This window comes from Boleophthalmus pectinirostris, unplaced genomic scaffold (genome assembly GCF_026225935.1).
Source record: "Boleophthalmus pectinirostris isolate CB_2022bp ecotype Guang Dong unplaced genomic scaffold, ASM2622593v1 HiC_scaffold_8, whole genome shotgun sequence".
NCBI lineage: Eukaryota > Metazoa > Chordata > Actinopteri > Gobiiformes > Gobiidae > Boleophthalmus > Boleophthalmus pectinirostris.
Window position 1 is genome coordinate 4,007,514 of NW_026571515.1, and position 18,660 is coordinate 4,026,173.

At 41.2% G+C, this 18,660-nt stretch overlaps 2 protein-coding genes across 2 annotated transcripts in view; both read left to right on the forward strand.

The window, feature by feature from the left end:
* Positions 1 to 286, forward strand: part of si:dkey-16n15.6 (organic solute transporter subunit alpha) — a 7,945-nt gene extending 7,659 nt beyond the window's left edge. The window contains exon 7 of the mRNA XM_055165619.1: positions 1 to 286. This exon is cut by the window's left edge and continues 262 nt beyond it. Coding sequence (XP_055021594.1) covers positions 1 to 286 — 286 coding nt within the window.
* Positions 287 to 3,624: 3,338 nt separating this feature from the next.
* On the forward strand, positions 3,625 to 18,654 carry LOC110156027 (histone-lysine N-methyltransferase SUV39H1). The gene is made up of 6 exons (XM_020920212.2): positions 3,625 to 3,671; positions 4,789 to 4,934; positions 6,991 to 7,650; positions 8,255 to 8,401; positions 12,396 to 12,525; positions 14,568 to 18,654. Exons 1-6 carry the CDS (start codon positions 3,653 to 3,655, stop codon positions 14,699 to 14,701), a joined length of 1,236 nt encoding a protein of 411 aa, XP_020775871.1. The 5' UTR covers positions 3,625 to 3,652; the 3' UTR covers positions 14,702 to 18,654.
* The last annotated feature ends 6 nt before the right edge of the window (positions 18,655 to 18,660 follow it).

An 18,660-nucleotide genomic window follows, 5' to 3' on the forward strand; every position in this document is an offset into this window, starting at 1 on the left:
GGACCAGAAGAGGGACCAGGACAGGGACCAGGACAGGGACCAGAAGAGGGACCAGAAGAGGGACCAGAAGAGGGACCAGGACAGGGACCAGGACAGGGACCAGGACAGGGACCAGGACAGGGGCGGTGGAGCAGAGGAGGACAGGCGCGGCAGTGGGGACAGTCTGTGCAGGATCGAGTACGCACCACTGGAGACGTTCAACTTCCCAAAGCTCAGCCCCAAACCCAGAGAAGAGAGCAGCTCTGTGGAGATGAGACAGGAGACCAACTCTGTCACTGTAGTATGACCAGGGATGTTTATATAAATGGACATATGTAGATAAACTGCAACGCATTCCACACAGGAAGTGAGCATGGGGACACTTCCAGCTCCATCGACTCTGGCCCAGTTCAGTTTGTATTGAAAAACCGTGGCCCCTCTCTCTGTAAGTGCTGTAAGAGCCTCCTCATTTTGGCCTCATTGCCCTCAGTGCTGTTAAAGGCCAAGGCCTCAGAGCAAGGAGCAGCTGTTTTTTCAGAGCTTATACTGTAGTTTATGCAAATTTGCCATGTGGTTTTAAGTTTAGTTTCTGTAAAATTAAACAAATGTGCACAAAGCTGTATGAAGCACATTATTAATCAGTGTATATTGACTGAAAGGAAAGTGGAGAACAGTGAATGTCTGTAGAGCGGTGGTAGAGACGACCAATCACAGCCCTTATTGTCTACGTCGCTTCTCCTGCTGTCTGCGTCATTTTGACACATAGCTAGAGTCAGAGGTGACGTCGGTCGACGCAGACGCTCTGTGTAGGGGGTTCACATCAGCACAACCTCTCTGCATCGTGAAGCAGATGATTTGACACTGGACCATAAACTGGGCTTTACGGTCCAGTGTCAAATCATCGGTGCAGGATTCTGGTATGATGTAAGTTTCTGTGATGTTTGCAAATGTTCATGTGCACTGAAACTTGATTTGAAAAAAATTGTGGATGAAAACGAAATGGCAATATCTGACAGAAAACTCACAATACAATTTTTTCTTAAAATTGTTCAGCTTTAATGGACACTTCCTGCTGTTCTCCAAGGATTTGTGGATTGGGGTAAAAGACGTTGTTTTGGTGTTGTTGTCCGCTCGGGCACAGCTCACCGTGAAGATGTCATTCCTCATCTCCTCGTTTTGCCGTGAGGACAAAGAGAGGCCCAGAGCAGGTGGGGCTCTGTCCTCTATTGTTCACTCTGACTCAATCATAATAGAACTCTGCATCTGTGTTTCCACAACACACACCGATTAATGAAACTGCAGATGCATTTAATCACACAAAATGTATAATGCAACGCAACTAAGAAAAAGATGTAAAGTTCTGTACATTTTAGTATACATTTAATATACCTCATATATCTAATATATATTTAGAGTAGATTCTAGTGGATACTTTTAATTTGACTTCACTGCATTTGAGAGCAGGTACTATATCTGTACTTTATAATCCACTACATTTTTGAACAGGACTGAAAAATAAAAGTATTTTCATAATTGTCTGAGACCTGCTGAAATGTAAACAAACAAAAACACACTAATAAAAACAGCAACAAAAAATACTGATTCAGTTGTTTTCATTAAACAAATTTCAAATCAGTACAAGTGAAGCTTTATAAGACGTCAAAATCTGTGCTAAATTAATAATAATTAATAATAATTTTACTTTTCACTCTACGTACATTTTTAAACAGGTACGTTAATACCTTTACTACATTTTTTCATGTGATACTTTTACTATTTTTTGATCCGGTATCTGTACTTTTACTTATGTAACAAAACTGAGTACTTCTTTCTTTTCTGTTTGTAAAATTTTTGTATAATTTTACAAACAAAAATACAATTGAACAAAGATTAGTGTGACCAGATTTTCAAAATAAAAATCTGGGACACTCTCGGTTTGTGGCAGTTGGTAAAAATAAAATTGTGAAACGAGTGTGTGAGTCAGTATAGTCACATTTTCTTTGTGTTTTGGTTGTTTTTATGCAGCTTTTCTGTATTTTACCTAAACAAATGTTGGCAGGGATCAGATTGGTAAAAAATAGGGACACCGGGGACATTTCTTGTATTAAACTGGGACAAATCTGCCGGGACACAAGGTTAAAAACTGGGACTGTGCCATTTAACTAAGATTAAATGGCAGAACATAACCGTGAAACAGCGCCCCCTTTTGGTTACACTCGAGACATGACACTTGACATTTCATGCAAATCGTGAACTCTTTCTTTACTTTTCTGCTTGAGTGAAGAAGAGTATGTTGTTACAGCGGATCGAATCGGCTCTTTGGAATTTTTTTGGAATGCCACCTAATTCCAAACTCCACTTGTGCCGTTTTTTGCAACAATGTGGGTTTAATTTTCAGTCTTGGCTTCCATAAAAGAAAATAAACATTGGTGTATTAATAGATGATAAAAGAATGGAATTTGGTATCAACAAGTTATTGATTTTAGGAGAACACATTATTTAGAAACGCTGTTTTTTGAAAGATAAAAACCAAACGTGGAACACTTAAAGACTGACCTGAGGCTTTTTGTTGTCTCATTGGGCCTAGTTGGGAGAAAGGAGGCCGGGTTTCTTGAGCCCTTTTTGAGTGAGTCTGTTTTGTTCTTTTGAAATGGAGCTTTGAAATAGCCCTTTTTGTATGTAAATGTGTTTTTCTTCACTGTTGGGTTGTTGGGTTTTGGTGATCTGTGTACTTTTGTGAGGTGCCTATTTTTTTTAATAATTTTTTTTTTCTTGAGCATTTGTTGGGTTCAGGTGATCTGTCTACTTCTGTGAGGTGCCTAATTTTTTTTTAAATTTTTTTCTTGAGCATTTGTTGGGTTCAGGTGATCTGTGTTCTTTTGTGAGGTGCCTAATTGTATTTTATTTTATTTTATTTTTTTTCTTGAGCATTTATTGGGTTTTAGGTGATCTGTGTACTTTTGTGAGGTGCCTAATTTTTATTTTTTATTTTTTTTCTTGAGCATTTGTTGAGTATTAGGTGATCTGTGTTCTTTTGTGAGGTGCCTAATTGTATTTTATTATTTTTTTTCTTTTTTCTTGAGCATTTATTAGGTTTTAGGTGATCTGTGTACTTTTATGAGGTGCCTAATTTTTTATTTTATTTTTTTCTTGAGCATTTGTTGAGTTTTGAGTGATTTGTGTACTTTTGTGAGGTGCCTATTTTATTTTATTTATTTATTTATTTATTTTATTTCAGAACCCCAGAAGTAAACAAACAGGCACCAAACAGGATCACTTCAAAACCAAAACACAACAAATGCGCAGAAAAAAAAAAAAAAAAAAAGACGTACAAAAAAAGACAGAAGAAACCCGGCCTCTTTGCCTTTTTTGTTTTATATCTGGCTTTCTGCAGTATTTAAAAAAAAAAAAAAAAGTGTCTCAATTCCGGTTTTACGTCGCTTGCTTCCGCTATAAACGTAGCTTGAATCCGTTTCTACGTTACGTCGTTTCCGTAAACCTTTCGCGAATCTCACTAGCTTCGTTCAATTCACAAACCCCGCCCCTTTTTCCCTTCACCGACCAATCAGACGACGATTTGCAGCGCTCCAGCCAATCACAGCGCGGCCTGGCTCCCCGTCAGCCGCTGCGCCCGCCCTCCCGCTTTGTACCGTTTTGGCGGCTTGTGGGAAACATGGCGGAATATTTGAAAGGTAAAACTACTTAAAAACTATAAATTATTAACGTTCTGCAGCTTTGAATATTATTTAAGTGCAAAAACTGAGCTTGTGGCGGCATAATGTCTCGCTGGGCTGAAATTTAAACAAGCGACGAAGCGCAAATGTTGCAAACAAGGCAGAGTTTGTCTTGCACCGACACGGAATTAAACCTTGATGCGTACGCGCTCGCTTTCTTTGTTCATTTAACTTAATTTTGCTTATCTAAGTGCAAAATGCAACAGTGCAGTCTCGTGTTCGTGTTGTTTTTTTCTGATCTGTGCGTAATATTTAAGGAAGTAATATTTGGCACGCCGGAATTCACATTTTGGGCACCATATGCGTAATGCGTAACGCGTGAGGATCTTCCTCATCTGCTCTGAGTCCCATCATGTTCGAGTTAAACTAAGGTGACCACACGTCCCTATTTACCCGGGACAGTCCCAGTTATGAGCCCTGTGTCCCTTGTCCAGGCAGATTTATCCAAAACCACTAATTTGTCCCAGGTTTATGCAAGAAATGTGTCAGGTGTCCCAATTTTTGACCAATTTCATCCCTGCCAACAGTAAAGAGAGTCATAAATTGTAATTTGTTTAGGTAAACTACAGAAAAACTGCATAAAAATGACAAAATACAAAGAAAATGTGACTATATTGACTCACATTAGTCCCGAGTGCAGAACAGTTTCCCTTAATTATGCATTCATTTCACAATTTATTTATTGCCATCCAAACCAAACCAGGGATGTCCCAATTTTTTTGTGTCCCCTCTCCTAGAAGATTTATTCAAAACCAGTGATTTGTCCTAGTTTTATACAAGAAATGTCCCATGTGTCCCTATTTTGGACCAATTTAATCTAAACCAGGACTACATCAGGTCTAAAACAGGATTATCACAATTTTTGACCAATCTGTTCCCCACCAGCAGTAAAAAGGAGCATAAATTATCATTTGTTTTGCCAAAATACCAGAAAAATGTGTTTGCAAATGATCATAAAGCAGTTTTATTTACACCAAACATCCCAACCCGGGTGTGTCCCAATATTGACTTTTGAAAATCCGGTCACTGTGAGCTAAACGTTTGTGAGTAAAAAGGCGTTTTGTGTACGTTGCAGAGTGCCATGTGCCCTGTAAGATGTCCTGGGAGGAGACGGAGACGCTGTGCCGCCTGGAGGAGCTGTACTGTAAAGACCTGGGGGTGAACCGGACCAATGTGCACGAGTATGAAGTGGAGTTCATCTGCGACTACAAGAGGACCAAGGTACGAGTCGACTACTCACTCCAAGCACCATAAGAAAGATACGTGGTTCTGGGAGTCTAAAAACAGGACTGTACCAGGTCTAAAGTTGGACTATTAAAGGTCCTATATTCAGTGTTGGGGAGTAACAGATTTCATGTACCGGAGTTATGTAATCAGAGTACAAATTATGAGTAACTGTATTCAGTTACAGTTACTGTTTCAGTGAGTGGTAATTGGATTACAGTTACTTGGTTGAAATAAATGGATTACACAGAGGTATTTTCCTGTTTTCACATTTTTTTCACATTTCACTTTTTATTTTTTTATTTTTTTGGTAATTCCACTCATTGCCGAACACTAAACCAGGTCTAAAACCAGGTCCAAACCCAGGTCCAAACCAGGTCTAAACCAGGTCCAAACCCAGGACCAAAGCCAGGTTTAAACTAGGTTTAAACTAGGACTAAACCAGGAGTAAACCAGGACTAAAACCAGGTCTAAACTATGTCTCAAACAGGATTTAACAGGACTAAATCATGCTGTCTGGACATGTCTCCTCGTCTTCTATCAATAATATTTTTCATTTGGTTCAGTAAAGTCTGGGCTTTTTATTTTCTTTTGGCAGATAAAAAATCTTATGTTACGATTTCCTCGTCTTTGCTTCTCTACAACAAACCAAGTAATCCAAAGTATTCAGATTACATTACTCACTTTAAGTAATTTAATGGATTACGTTACAAACTACATTTTGGTGTATGTAATCTGTAATCTGTAGGGGAATACATTTTAAAAATCTCACTCCCAACACTGCCTATATTACAGAAAATGGATTCTTGTGAGCTTTAAGTCCTGTTATAATGTTGGTATCAGACCTGGACCTGTCAGATGAAGAGAAAATGTAGAGCTCTTCCTGTTAAAATAGCTGTACAGACGCTGTATGAGGGTTAAACACACGTATGAGTAACCGTTTATTATTAGTTTCTCTACATCTCCAACGTCAAAAAATGCTCTGTTCCACTTTGTGATGACATGTAGTGGTAGTTTTCAAGTTAACAGCCCCTTTTTACAGTACGCTCTGTAGAAATGGGCAAATTCAAGTCTGAAATGATCCGAATGATTCTCGTGAAGGTGTATGGAGTTTCAAAACAAAGTGGAGCACCTACTGTATTACCACATGACATCACAAGGTGGAACAGTGTTTTCTGATTGAGAGAATAACTTAAATATGCAGGATTTGTTCGTTAAACATGTGTGAATGAAATAAAACACAGCTCCAGGTCTTTGTGATGAGGAAACGTAACATAAATCAGAAAATATCGTAATATGAACCGTTTAAAGTGCATATGACAGATTAGACCAGACACGACAGACTTATAATATATTTGGCCTGCGAAATCATATTAAAATATGTATTAGAGCTGCCCGCCAGCTACAGAGACTGTAGAGACATTATTTATTTAAAATTGTGTTATTACTTAACATTTATTTTAATGAGAAAAGGTTTAACATTACAGATCTTGAAAGATGAGAAAACATGCAGGTGTGTAAATATTTAGTTTGGCTACAACCTAGTCCCAGTTTTTAATTTTGGCCTCTGTGAATTTGAGTTTGACACTGCGGGATTAGACGATTCATTTGACTAAAACATAGTTATCATCATAATATTAAAGATTTTACAGAAAATCCTGCCCTGTTTATAATTTCCTGGAGCCATAATGTAAACAGGACCAAGACTTGTCTAAATTACACAGTAGTTATGATCAGACTATTACACCTTTGTTTTGTTCAATTAAATTAGATGAAGTATTAGAGGTGCATTTTAGAACTAAGTGCTACTTCCTGTGTTTTTGTACGGCTTCTTGACTGATGTGAAACTCTGATAAATATTTACCACAGGTTTCAGTCACCAAACGGTGACGGGTGGTAGAACAATACAGGATTACTCAGACATGTATGAATTTAAATATAGCGCTGAGTAATTCCCCTTTTAAAATTTGTAAAAGTTAAACTATATAAATAAATTCTTAGAGTAGAATGTGCGTCATAACTCTCTTGAACAAAGCCTTGTGTGGTGTTGCAGGAGGAGGAGTTCTACCTGGTGAAGTGGCGAGGGTTTGCGGAGGCGGAGAACACGTGGGAGCCAAAGTCCAACCTCAAGTGTCGAAAACTGATGAAGCAGTTCCACGTGGACCTGGAGAAGGAGCTGCGCCGCCACAAGAGGCGCTGTGTGCCGCGCAGACTGGACAAAGAGATCTCCTCGCTCCTCGCCAAAAAGGCCAAACTCCGGCAGAGACTGGAGCGCTGGCAAGCCCACCTCAACCACACCAGCAACCACCCCGGCCGCATCTACGTGGTCAACGACGTGGACCTCGAGGGACCGCCCAGAAACTTCACCTACATCAACAACTACAAGCCCGGCCCGGGCATCGTGCTGGATGAGATGGCCGTGGGCTGTGAGTGCACTAACTGTATAGAGGACCCGGTGGACGGGTGCTGCCCTGGCGCCTCTTTGCACCGAATCGCCTACAACGAGAAGCAGAGGCTGCGCGTGCGCGCCGGGGAGCCCATCTACGAGTGTAACTCCCGCTGCAGGTGCGGCCCCGACTGCCCCAACAGGGTGGTCCAGAGGGGCATCCAGTTTGACCTGTGCATCTTCAGGACGGAGAACGGGCGCGGCTGGGGCGTCCGCACGCTCCAACACATCAACAAAAACACCTTCGTCATGGAGTACATCGGAGAGGTGAGACACGGGCTCCGAGGCGCGGGCCCCGAGACGATCTGAGCAACACTGGGCCGCCACACACTCTTCAAATGTGTTGTGCTCAGAAATCTAAAGCAGCTCCTTGGTGCTGTGAGGCAGAAGTGCTTAACACTTTGACACATGGGTCAAAGTGTTAATCTCTTTGAGTCACTGTTAAGAGATATTTATGTACATTTAATGCCAAACTCAGCTGCTTCTTAGACAACCTTTGGGTGTCCCCCTGCAGTGCTTCTGAGGCCCCCAGGGGGCCCCAGACCTCCGTTTGGGAACCACCAGTTTACATCGTCTTCACTATGATGTAGTTGTATTTTCACCTTAGTGCAGCTGTCACATCTGAGGACGTCCCCACACTCACCCACTGCTCCTGACAGGCTGAACAAGCAGGTCCTGTTCATGAGAGTTTGTACGTGTCAGAAGAGGCGCCACTCACTGTCCGAACACAACTGACACTTTGAAAAATGGACCTTATTTTATGTTCTATTTTGTGGTGCATTAGGTTTTCATGTTTGTCTGGAGACACAGTCCACGTCACACAGCGTTTTGTCCCTTGAAAAGACGTGACTGTGGAATCTTCTGTTCCCAGATCATCACCAACGAGGAGGCGGAGAAGCGCGGCCGTGAGTACGACAGTCAGGGCTCCACCTACCTGTTTGACCTCGACTACGTGGAGGACGTGTACACGGTGGACGCCGCGCACTACGGAAACATCTCCCACTTTGTCAACCACAGTGTGAGTATGACCCCTCACCCCTGACGCTGAGAAAAAAACCCCAAAGGTGTAGGGAAGGGCATCATGACACCGCTGCCTTGTACTGGAGGCCTCATATTCTCTCATCTGTTCTGAGTACAGTGTGTATGTACTGAGTCGTGTAGAAGCCATTTCTCTGTCCATTTCATAAAGTCCTAAAGAGTTCCAGAGTGTCGTACAGATCCAGACCCAGACCCAGGGGGGCACAGAGTCTCACAGTGAACTCCATGTGGAATTTTAATGGGTGCAATTAGCAAATTGTGAATGCTGCAGTTTTTGTTTTTGATCATTAAGAATTTCATCGATTATGTTCATCTTTAATCGACAAACCGAATGTAGGTTGCTATGCGTAGCGTAGGGTGACCAAACGTCCGTGTCCAGGGACAAACAGGTCCATACATGTGTCTCTGCATCAGAAGGAGCGAGACACAAACAGTCGGTCAGTCTGCAACATGCCGAAGCGCAAATGCGTATTTAACGATGATTTGTACAAGAAATTCCACGCTTTCCGTTGTGGCCGGGACAAGTGTGAGTCCATGTGCACAGTGTATAAAGCAGCACATATGTGTCGGTGTCCAGTGGGAAAAAGTTTTGCCAGGTGAGAGTCGCTCAATGTCAATGACGAGTCCCCACCTCCCACCTTGCGTACGGTGTCCTGGATTTGACAAACGCAAATCTGGTCACACTAACCTGTATTCCACTGAGTCATGTCTTTTAGTCCGACAGAAATTGAACCACATCAGCGACAGAAGAGCTGTTCTTTTTCTTGGCTTAGTTTATGCAAATTAGTCATGTGGTTTTAAGTTTTGTTTCTGTGAGAGTTGTGCAAATCTTCATTAAACACATAATGTCAAACGGACTGATGTGGCTCTAGAGTGGTTATGGTTTATATGTCGTAAAGTTGAATTTCTTTATGCAGATTAGTAGTGCAGATTGTAATAATAATGATGATAATTTTAATATAAAAACGTTAATGATTAATCAATAATCGATTGTTATTTCTCCTGACGATCGATTAAGAAAATTTAATTGAATGCCCATCCCTAGTTGGGAACGATTCGCGGATCGAGGATTTAAAGCCGGAACAAAGAGAATGTTTGGTGAATTTTATCAAGAGTCTTTCTTCCTCCGGGATTTGGGGCATTACATACGTCATGACCAAACAGCAGCGATTGGTTAAATAAAAAAATATTCGCCTACTGTCGAGTGAACGAATCTTAATGCTGCGAGGTCAGACGGTTTCCATGAAGTGAAACCGACTGAATGCTACGAATCTCATGATGAATTTCACAGTTTTTGAGATATTTTGAAGCTTCGAACGTCGTGATTTTGATACAGATTTGTGCCGAATTTTCCTCAACACTTGAGAAACACTTGAATTCATATCTTTTCTCTTACCGTTTTATTTAGATTTTTTTTATTTTACTACCTACTACTACTAAACTACAAACATGTTAAAAGTAAGAGGTTATTTTTAGCTTGTTTGTTTCCTCCTCAAGTCTCAAACAATCAAAAATATTTCTACTTTTGAGTCCTGTTCAGAGTACTTTTTGACTTTTACTTTCCAACTTTCCACCTCAGTACAGATGTAAACTACAGGGTTTTATGCAGAATAAGCTGGGAGACTTAGTTGATTGTGGTTTTTAAAAAATGCAGCATTTGAGATTTCAGTTTGATTGCATTAATCTTTGAGCTGTAGAGCCGCCCTCTTCCTCCTGACGGTGCTCTTCCTGTGCGTCGCTGGAATGGAGAAGTCAAATCTGTCCAATGTTTGACGCTGCACAAAACGCTCAGAGCCGACTGTTAGAAACGGGTGTGTCTCTGAAATATGTTGTCAGACTCTCAAGACGAACCGCCACCCACCCACACACACACATGAACACGCATGTACACACACCCCAGGCTCTGTAATCTGCACCGTGCACAACATAACACCCAATTCCAGTTATAAGACACCACTTTACCCAGTTTATTGTGTTCATTTTGGCTCCTTCTGACTCGCTCCCATTGACTTACATTAGAATATCGTCGTCTCTCTCTCTGTACCTGCTGCTGTGAGCCTCGTCGTTTTGGTCTTAAAATGTTTGGATTAACCTGCTCTACATCAGTGTTTCAGTCGCGACCCTCAGGTGGCGCCATCTAGTGCCTCCGTTCAGTTTCATTTCTCTCCAGCAACTAGGTCAGGAATCAAACTACAATAGATGGTTCGGAAAAACCCCGGAAGTGCGAGTTCGGGCACCAGCCAATCAGCAAAGAGCCATATATTCTGTGTTGTCAACGATTCCCGAGATCGAGGATTTAAAGCCGGAACTAAGAGAATGTTTGGTGAATTTTATCAAGGGGAAAGACGTTATTGTCCTTCTTCCTACAGGATTTGGGAAAAGCTTAATATACCAGTTAAGGATGGGCATGATTACTCGATAATTGATCATTAAGAATTTTATTGATTACGTAAATTTTAATCGACAAACCGACTGTAGGTTGCTGTGCGTAGCGTGATCAAACAGCGTATTTAACGATGATTTGTACAAGGAATTCCAGGCTTTCTGTTGCGTTCGGGACAAGTGTGAGTCCATGTGCACAGTGGATAAAGCAGCACATATGTTTCTGTGTCCAGTGGGAAAAAGTTTTACCAGGTGAGAGTCGCTCAATGTGGATGACGAGGCCCCGCCCCCCTCCCCCCGTACGCTGTCCTGGTTTTGACAAACACAAATCTGGTCACACTAACCTGTATTCACCTGAGTCATGTCTTTTAATCCAACAGAAGTTGAACCACATCAGCGACACAAGAGCTGGAGTTTTATCTTCACTGAGTTTATGCAAATTAGCGATGCAGTTTTAAGTTTTGTTTCTGTGAGATTTGAACAAAACTGAATTAAACACATTATAATGTCAAACAGCTGATGTGGCTCTAGAGTCGTTACGGTTTATATGTGTAAAGTTGAATGTATTTATGCAGATTAGTAGTGCAGATAGTAATAATAATGATGATCATTTTAATATAAAAACGTTAATGATTAATCGATAATCGATCGTTAATTCTTCCGACGATCGATTAAGAAAATTTCATCAAATGCCCATCCCTAATACCATTAAATGATAAAAAGTACCCGCCTACTGTCGAGTGAACGAATCCTAACACTGTGAGGTCAGACGGTTTGTACGAAGTGAAACCGGCTGATGAATCAGGCTACAGAAATGCTTGGTTGACCAAAAAATAGGGAATAAATGAGCAAAGGTCAGAGCACTTCAGGGAAGCGAGGGAAGTCAGGAGCCAGTCTACAATGAAGCTGGTGCGAGTGTTGTCAGAACTGAAAATAACAGATGGAAATGAGGCATTAACGCTGTGGAGCAGGGATCCCCCAGCAAAGAAAAGAAAATGACCAGCAAGGCCGTGCAAAGACTATTTTTTTGAGTTATGGCTTTATAAATTGTGCTGAAAAATGTGACTCATCTGCAGCGAAAAACAAGAGTCTGAAGCAGAGGAAACTTAAGAGACATTTAAAAACGCTGCACCTCGATTTGGCCGACAAACCCTTAGATTTTTTTTTTTTTAAGGAAAAACACAGGAGATTGAAACATCAGCAAATGTTCGATGGAAAAATGTCACATTAAATTACAAAGCCTGGCTCTCCTCTTTGGGATACACTGATGTGGTGTTTTTTTGTTCCTCAAAAAAATCCTGTTCCGAATAAAGAGCCTGGCTGCAAATTTGCTCCTGTAACTGTGAACATCAGGAGCTTCATTTGAGCTGAACGCTGTGAGTGATGTGAGTTTGAGAGAAGAACTTAGCCTAAATCTGCAGGGTTTATGTGTTAAACATGTGTGAATGTTTGAAATAAAACTCAACTCCAGGTCTGTTTGTGATGAAGAAACTGTACTATAACATAGATCAGAAAACAGCGTGATATGTGATACGTGAAGCGTGATTAAAAGTCCCCCCGTGTGTGATCCCGCCTCTCCTGTTTCTCCGCAGTGCACTCCAAACCTGCAGGTGTTTAACGTCTTCATAGACAACATCGACGAGCGGCTGCCCAGGATCGCCCTGTTCTCCACACGATCCATCTGCGCCGGGGAGGAGCTCACCTTCGACTACAAGATGCAGAGTGAGTCCTGCTCCGTGCGCCCCCTACAGGCCAGGGACAGAGTCAATCAAATGTCAATATCTGCATAGTACAGAAGCCGAGAGGGTCAAAACAAACGCAAACGCTGCAACAAATACAAACGCCACAACACAAACGAATAATGATAAAACAATAAATTACTTTTACTTACGTTTCCAACTTCTCCGTTCCTTTACTTTTCACGTTGTAGTTCTTCTTCTTCACTTGCCGCTTGATCGGTCCGTCGGAAAATAGAGTCCCGCGGTCACTTCCGTTGTGACTTTTTTTGGTGTGTTGTCGCATTTGTATTTGTTGTGACCCTTCTCGGCTTCTGTAGCATAGGTTCTTGTTATATTATAGGATTCCTTAGGGCTGGGTGATACGGAAAAAAAAAGAATCACTATTTTTTTCCTGTTGTTGATCGAGCTCGATTTTCGTTTTGAGCAGAGCAGAGTGTCAGGACCGCAAGAGTTTTTATTTTATGTTGACAGGACTGATAACTACAGATAAATCCACATGTAAAGTTTGGACTGAGTTTGTACAGTGTATTAAACCTAAATGCATAGACGTGTTATGGCTAACAACAGAAACACGATGTGCGAGCACTAAATAGGGGTGTGCAAAAATATTGAAATATCAATATATCGTATCGTTTAAAGTGAGGATACAGTATCGATATCGTGGGCTGCAGACTCGATATATCATCAGTTGTATTTTCTGATTTATTTTACTAAATAATTTTGTTACAGCTGAAGTTTTATTGTTTGTTCAGAGGAAGGAAACTTGTTTATGCGACACATTTTCACAGTTTTGAGCTGTATCTAAAAAATGATTTAAGTTCGATCCTTCAAATTTTCAAGGGTTAAAATTTGTCAAATTTACTTGAAGAATCTGGACTTTTACACATGTGCTTTTGGTTTATCACAGATTGCTCAAAAATTCTACTCTTCAAATCTGAGGGCATCTTTGAAGGACTGAGGAAAGTGCAGTTTCAAAGACAGAGGTTTGATATTGAACATAAACCTTCCCAAACACGCTGTGGACGTTGTATTTTAAAACTGACCCTCTGTGATGAACTCTCTACAAGATATTAAGTGTTAAAAATGCAAAGTGTCGTCATATTCCATGAATGCTCTGCCTGTATGCGGACACCCTCGTTTTCAAAATATTCATTTCGCGAAAAAGCAGAACACCATCACAAATTTTAGAAAACAGACATCTACTCTTTCTAAAACAGTCCATTTTATGTTGGTGGGTGCTGCAATTTTTTTGGTCTAACATGCTAAAGATGGCACCAAATTTATTCTTTTCCATTTTTAACACTTAATATCTCGTAGAGAGTTCATCACAGAGGCTCAGTTTTAAAATACAAAGTGTGTGTAGGAAGATGTATGTTCAGTATCAAACCTTTGAAATTTGTCTTTGAAATTGCACTTTCCAATTTTTTTTGTCTTTCAAAAATGCCCTCAAATTTGAAGAGGAGAATTTTCAAGCAAATTCACCCCCCAGAAATCTGTGATAAACCAAAATCACATGTGTAAAAGTCCAGATTCTACAAGTACATTTGACAAATTTTAACCCTTGAAAATTTGAAGGATTTAAAATAGTTTTTTTAGATACAACCATCTGAAAGAAAACTCTGCTCAAAACAGGTCAGGGGGGAGCTGACAAAATATTTTTAATGACAAAACTATAAGGAGTTGGGAGCTAAAATTTGGGACTTTTCCTATTGGAAAGTGTGTGAACTTTCTAGAATTTTTAAAGTCAAATCTGAGCTGGTCGAGTGGGGCATTTGGAGTTTTGGTGTGGCATGACCCAAACAAATAATCGGTTCATATACTGTATTTGCTGCATTGTTGTCTAAGCTACAGTGTTTGTGTTAAATTTATGTTTAAAAAGGGGATATTTTACTTCTAAGGGGTATTAACAGCTCACACATAACATATTTAGATCACCATGTTCCTTTTTATTGTTTTGAAAATGTTCTATTTGCTGAAAAGTACACCTCTGACTCTCCTGTGCCCTCTGGTGGCTCATGTGTGCAGTTGACCCGGTGGACCTGGACAGCAGCAGGTTGGACTCGAGTATCACGTTGACGGACCTGCCCCGCTCCCCAAAGAAGCGTCTCAGAGTGGAGTGCCGCTGCGGCTCTGACTCGTGCCGGAAGTACCTCTTCTGAAGTGGCCTTTCCTCCAGACTGTTATGAATTTTTGTGTGTGTGTTTTTACGTGTTCAGAGATAGTTTTATATGAACTACGGGAGTCTGTAACACCGCAGCATTGTTCCGTGTGGCTCAGACCGGGGCTGGGTACGGCTCACAGGGTTTCCGCACCGGTACCGTCACGCACGCGCTGGTTCTGTTCCTGTTTGTTCCAAAAGTCCCGCACCATCGGACAGAACAGTGAGCGCGGTGCCCGGCCCTGAACCACTGCTCCCTGCTTTTTTAAAGGCAAAGAGACTGAGCCAAACATGGAGCTCACAACTGTCAAGGAGACATGTGCTGCCCAACGGACTTTTCCATCTTATCACTGTGTTACTTTTATCCAGCAGCTGTGCCAGAGCATCTGTTTCCTCCAGTACAAAAGCCCCAGACACACTCCAGCTGTAAGTTCTGCACATCAGATCTGCTCCAGGGGACGACAAGCGAAAAACACAAGACTCACACTGTAGTAAAGTGACATGAAAAGCAGGGATGTAACAATAACCAAAATATCACGATATCGTATCGTCACAGTTCTCACAATAATGTCGTGGATCATCACAATATATCGAATTACAAGTCTCTTTGTTTAAATTGCCGTATTGTCCGGGCTATTAGGCGCTCTGGATTATAAGGCGCACTGTCATTAAATCGTCTGTTTTCAAACTTTTTTCACAAATAAACCGCACCGAACAATAGGCGAGTTTCAGCTGACGTCACTGTTATTAAAAGCCCGCGTTGCTGCTGGGAAATATTTTGATCGGAGGCAAGAAACACGGTAGCGTCAAACACAGTGCGTAACCTCGCGTATTTCTCCCCGATAATGGTAAATTCCTGCTGCATTATCGGACGCACACATAGAAGCATGGAAGAAGGAAAATGTCTTTTTCGTATTCCGAGTGAAAAGAACCACTGACGGTGAATTAAACGGTTTTCAAACATCCGCAGAGCAAACGTAGAAGATCCTAACAAACCGTGGACTCCAACAAGTTCAACAACACATCGAGACTCTTGGAGGTTTTCATCTTTTCTGCTGTGAATGGCCCAGGAGTTTCCACCAAGTCATTGTGGATATCACCAAAGTGAATATTTGTGCAGGTAGTTGGAGATTCTGACCAGAAATTTGGTTTGTTCCACCTTTTGTCGGGGTTGAAAAGGGTGATTTGTCGTCCGTCGATGTTTATGACCAATTTCTGGTCAAATGGTCTTGGGTCCTCTGCCGTTAGAGTGGATAAATAACCGGGATCAATACCCTTTACGTGCTTTCTCGCTCCGTCCGTCATGTTGAATTAGTGTTTCTTGCCGCCGACCAAAATAATTCCCAGCATGCAACGCGCGCTTTTGTCAACAATGTAAACTCGCCTATTGGATGGGTCAGTGGGACTTTGTTTGGCGCGTTCACGGTGACTCTGGGCTTTGTTCAGTTGTGGCGTGTAGGGAGTAGGGACGGGCATTCGATTCAATTTTCTTAATCGATCGTCAGGATGTTTTTATATTAAAATGATCATCATTATTATTACTATCTGCACTACTAATCTGCATAAATAAATTCAACTTTACGACATATAAACATAACCACTCTAGAGCCACATCAGCCCGTTTGACATTATAATGTGTTTAATTCAGATTTGTGCAAGTTTCACAGAAACAAAACTTAAAACCACATGGCTAAGTAACTAAGCAAATTAAAAAACAGCTCTTGTGCGCTGATGCGGTTCAGCTTCTGTCAAAATAAAGGACACGACTCAGTGAAATACAGGTTAGTGTGACCAGATTTGTGTTTGTCAAAACCAGGACAGCGTACGGGGGGAGGGGGGCGGGGCCTCGTCATCGACATTGAGCGACTCTCACCTGGCAAAGCTTTTTAATGTTTTTCTGTGTCCTGGTGAACTTTTTCCCACTGGACACTGAAACATATGTGCTGCTTTGTACACTGTGCACATGGACTCACACTTGTCTCGACCGGAATGGAAAGCGGGGAATTTCTTTTACAAGTCATCGTTAAATCCGCATTTGCGCTTCAGCACGTTGCAGACTGACCGACTGTTTGTGTCTCGCTCCTTCTGAGTTCAGAGAGACACATGTACGGACCCCCGTTTGTCCCCGGACACGGATGTTTGGTCACCCTACACTACGCACAGCAACCTACATTCGGTTTGTCGATTAAAAATGAACATAATCAATGAAATTCTTAATGATCAATTACCAATTAATCGACTAATCATGCCCATCCCTAGCGTGGAGTGATGAGTGTGTCTGTGGGTGTTTTTCTCTGTGCGGTCGCTGTCTGCTCCGTGTGTGTTTGTGTGTTCTGTGGGTGGTGCGGCTTTGTAGTTTACTGAAGTCGTGCTGGGACACCCAAGTGGATTCATGTATGGGGGGCTCTGGATTGTGGCGCGCAATCATTTTTTGATAGGGTTAGAGGCTTAAGAGTGCGTCTAATAGCCCGGAAAATACAGTAAAAGTTATGGTGCAGCAATAGATAAAAAAGACAGGGAACTACATAGACCACAGGTGTCAAACATAAGGCCCGGGGGCCAGATCCGGCCCTCCAAGACCTTTAATCTGGCCCTCGGCTGATGTTCTACTAAAATATTTTAATTATATTTTCTATTAAAATCTTGTTAATTTTCTGTGGTGTTTATCACAGCAGCGTCTCCAGCGTCTCTGTACGTGGCCCCTCCCACCAGAGCAGCACAAATGAAGACTTGTCTCTTTCCAAACGCTCTTAAAGGACGATCGTTTTGACTGTTGACCGTGACACCCTCATCAGAAAAATGTCCAACATGAGAAAAGTGGAGCCGAGTGCAGGATTTTACAAGAAAAATGGATTTATTCCTATTTACATACAAGTTCATGTTAAAACATTGTGTTAAAAATACATTGTTCTTAAAGTTTCAAAATAAAAATAAATAAGAGTTCATCAATTAAAAAACATTTCTATAATAGATTTGTGTTTCTCTGCACAAATATTTGAACTTATTGTTATTTTTGGGGTTTATATGACATGAGTTTTCTGATCCGGCCCCTTGGGGATCAAAGTCGATTGGATACGGCCCCCGGACCAAAATGAGTTTGACACCCGTGACATAGACCATGATCCTTTGCTCCATTTCAGTGCAGACTACAAGAAGAAATAACAGTTTTAACTCTTTAAAGTCTTAGTTCTTTGGATTAAGTCTTGTCAAAAAGTCGCATATTCACAGTTTTGTTCAGAGCCTCCACAAAATATCGCAATAAATATCTTACCGTGGGATGCATATCGTGAAAATACCACAGTGAGAGATTTGGATATTGTTACATCCCTAATCGTGAGCCTCCCCACCATATCGTGAGCTTAAATATCGTACCGTGACGATATCGTATTGTCAGACTTGGATATCGTTACAGGAAAAGTGTTTAAGTTATTGCCCCTCAGGTTCTGTTAGTGTAATTTTATCATTTACTCGGTGTAAAATGTGCTTACTCTGGTTTGCTGCTTTCTGTCGGGGTTTGTTCAATGATCGTGTTTGGAAAAGAAGTGAATTTATTAGATTGTTTATGTTGTGTAAAACATCGGCGTGAGGCACAAGGGCTCCCTCTGCTGGTGCACAGGAGAATAGTAGTTGCTAATATTAAAGTTGCTTAGATGTGCTCAAATAATCAAATCTTTTCATATTTTTGTAAAGGGATACAAGCTGCGAAAGAGAGTTTAGCAGAATATCGCTCCATAAGTGTCATTAATCTCATGAACTGAACTGAAGTGAAGACAGACCTTCCTCTGTGTGTCAAACATAAATACAGTGAATGATTTGTACATGTCTATTTACAAGAGAATCACCGGACGGCTGGTTTCAATATATTTGATTTATTCTTGAAATGTTATTTTTTAAATATATTTATACCAGTCCAATAATCCTGGATTATTGAGTAAATAAACTGAGTAAAAAGGATTCCAC

What these genes read in the sequence shown, in the direction of transcription:
- LOC110156027 (XM_020920212.2), top strand. An exon ending in TCATGGAGTACATCGGAGAG is followed by an intron (nt 7,651 to 8,254) that starts GTGAGACACGGG and finishes TTCTGTTCCCAG; the next exon opens with ATCATCACCAACGAGGAGGC. An exon ending in CTTCGACTACAAGATGCAGA is followed by an intron (nt 12,526 to 14,567) that starts GTGAGTCCTGCT and finishes TCATGTGTGCAG; the next exon opens with TTGACCCGGTGGACCTGGAC.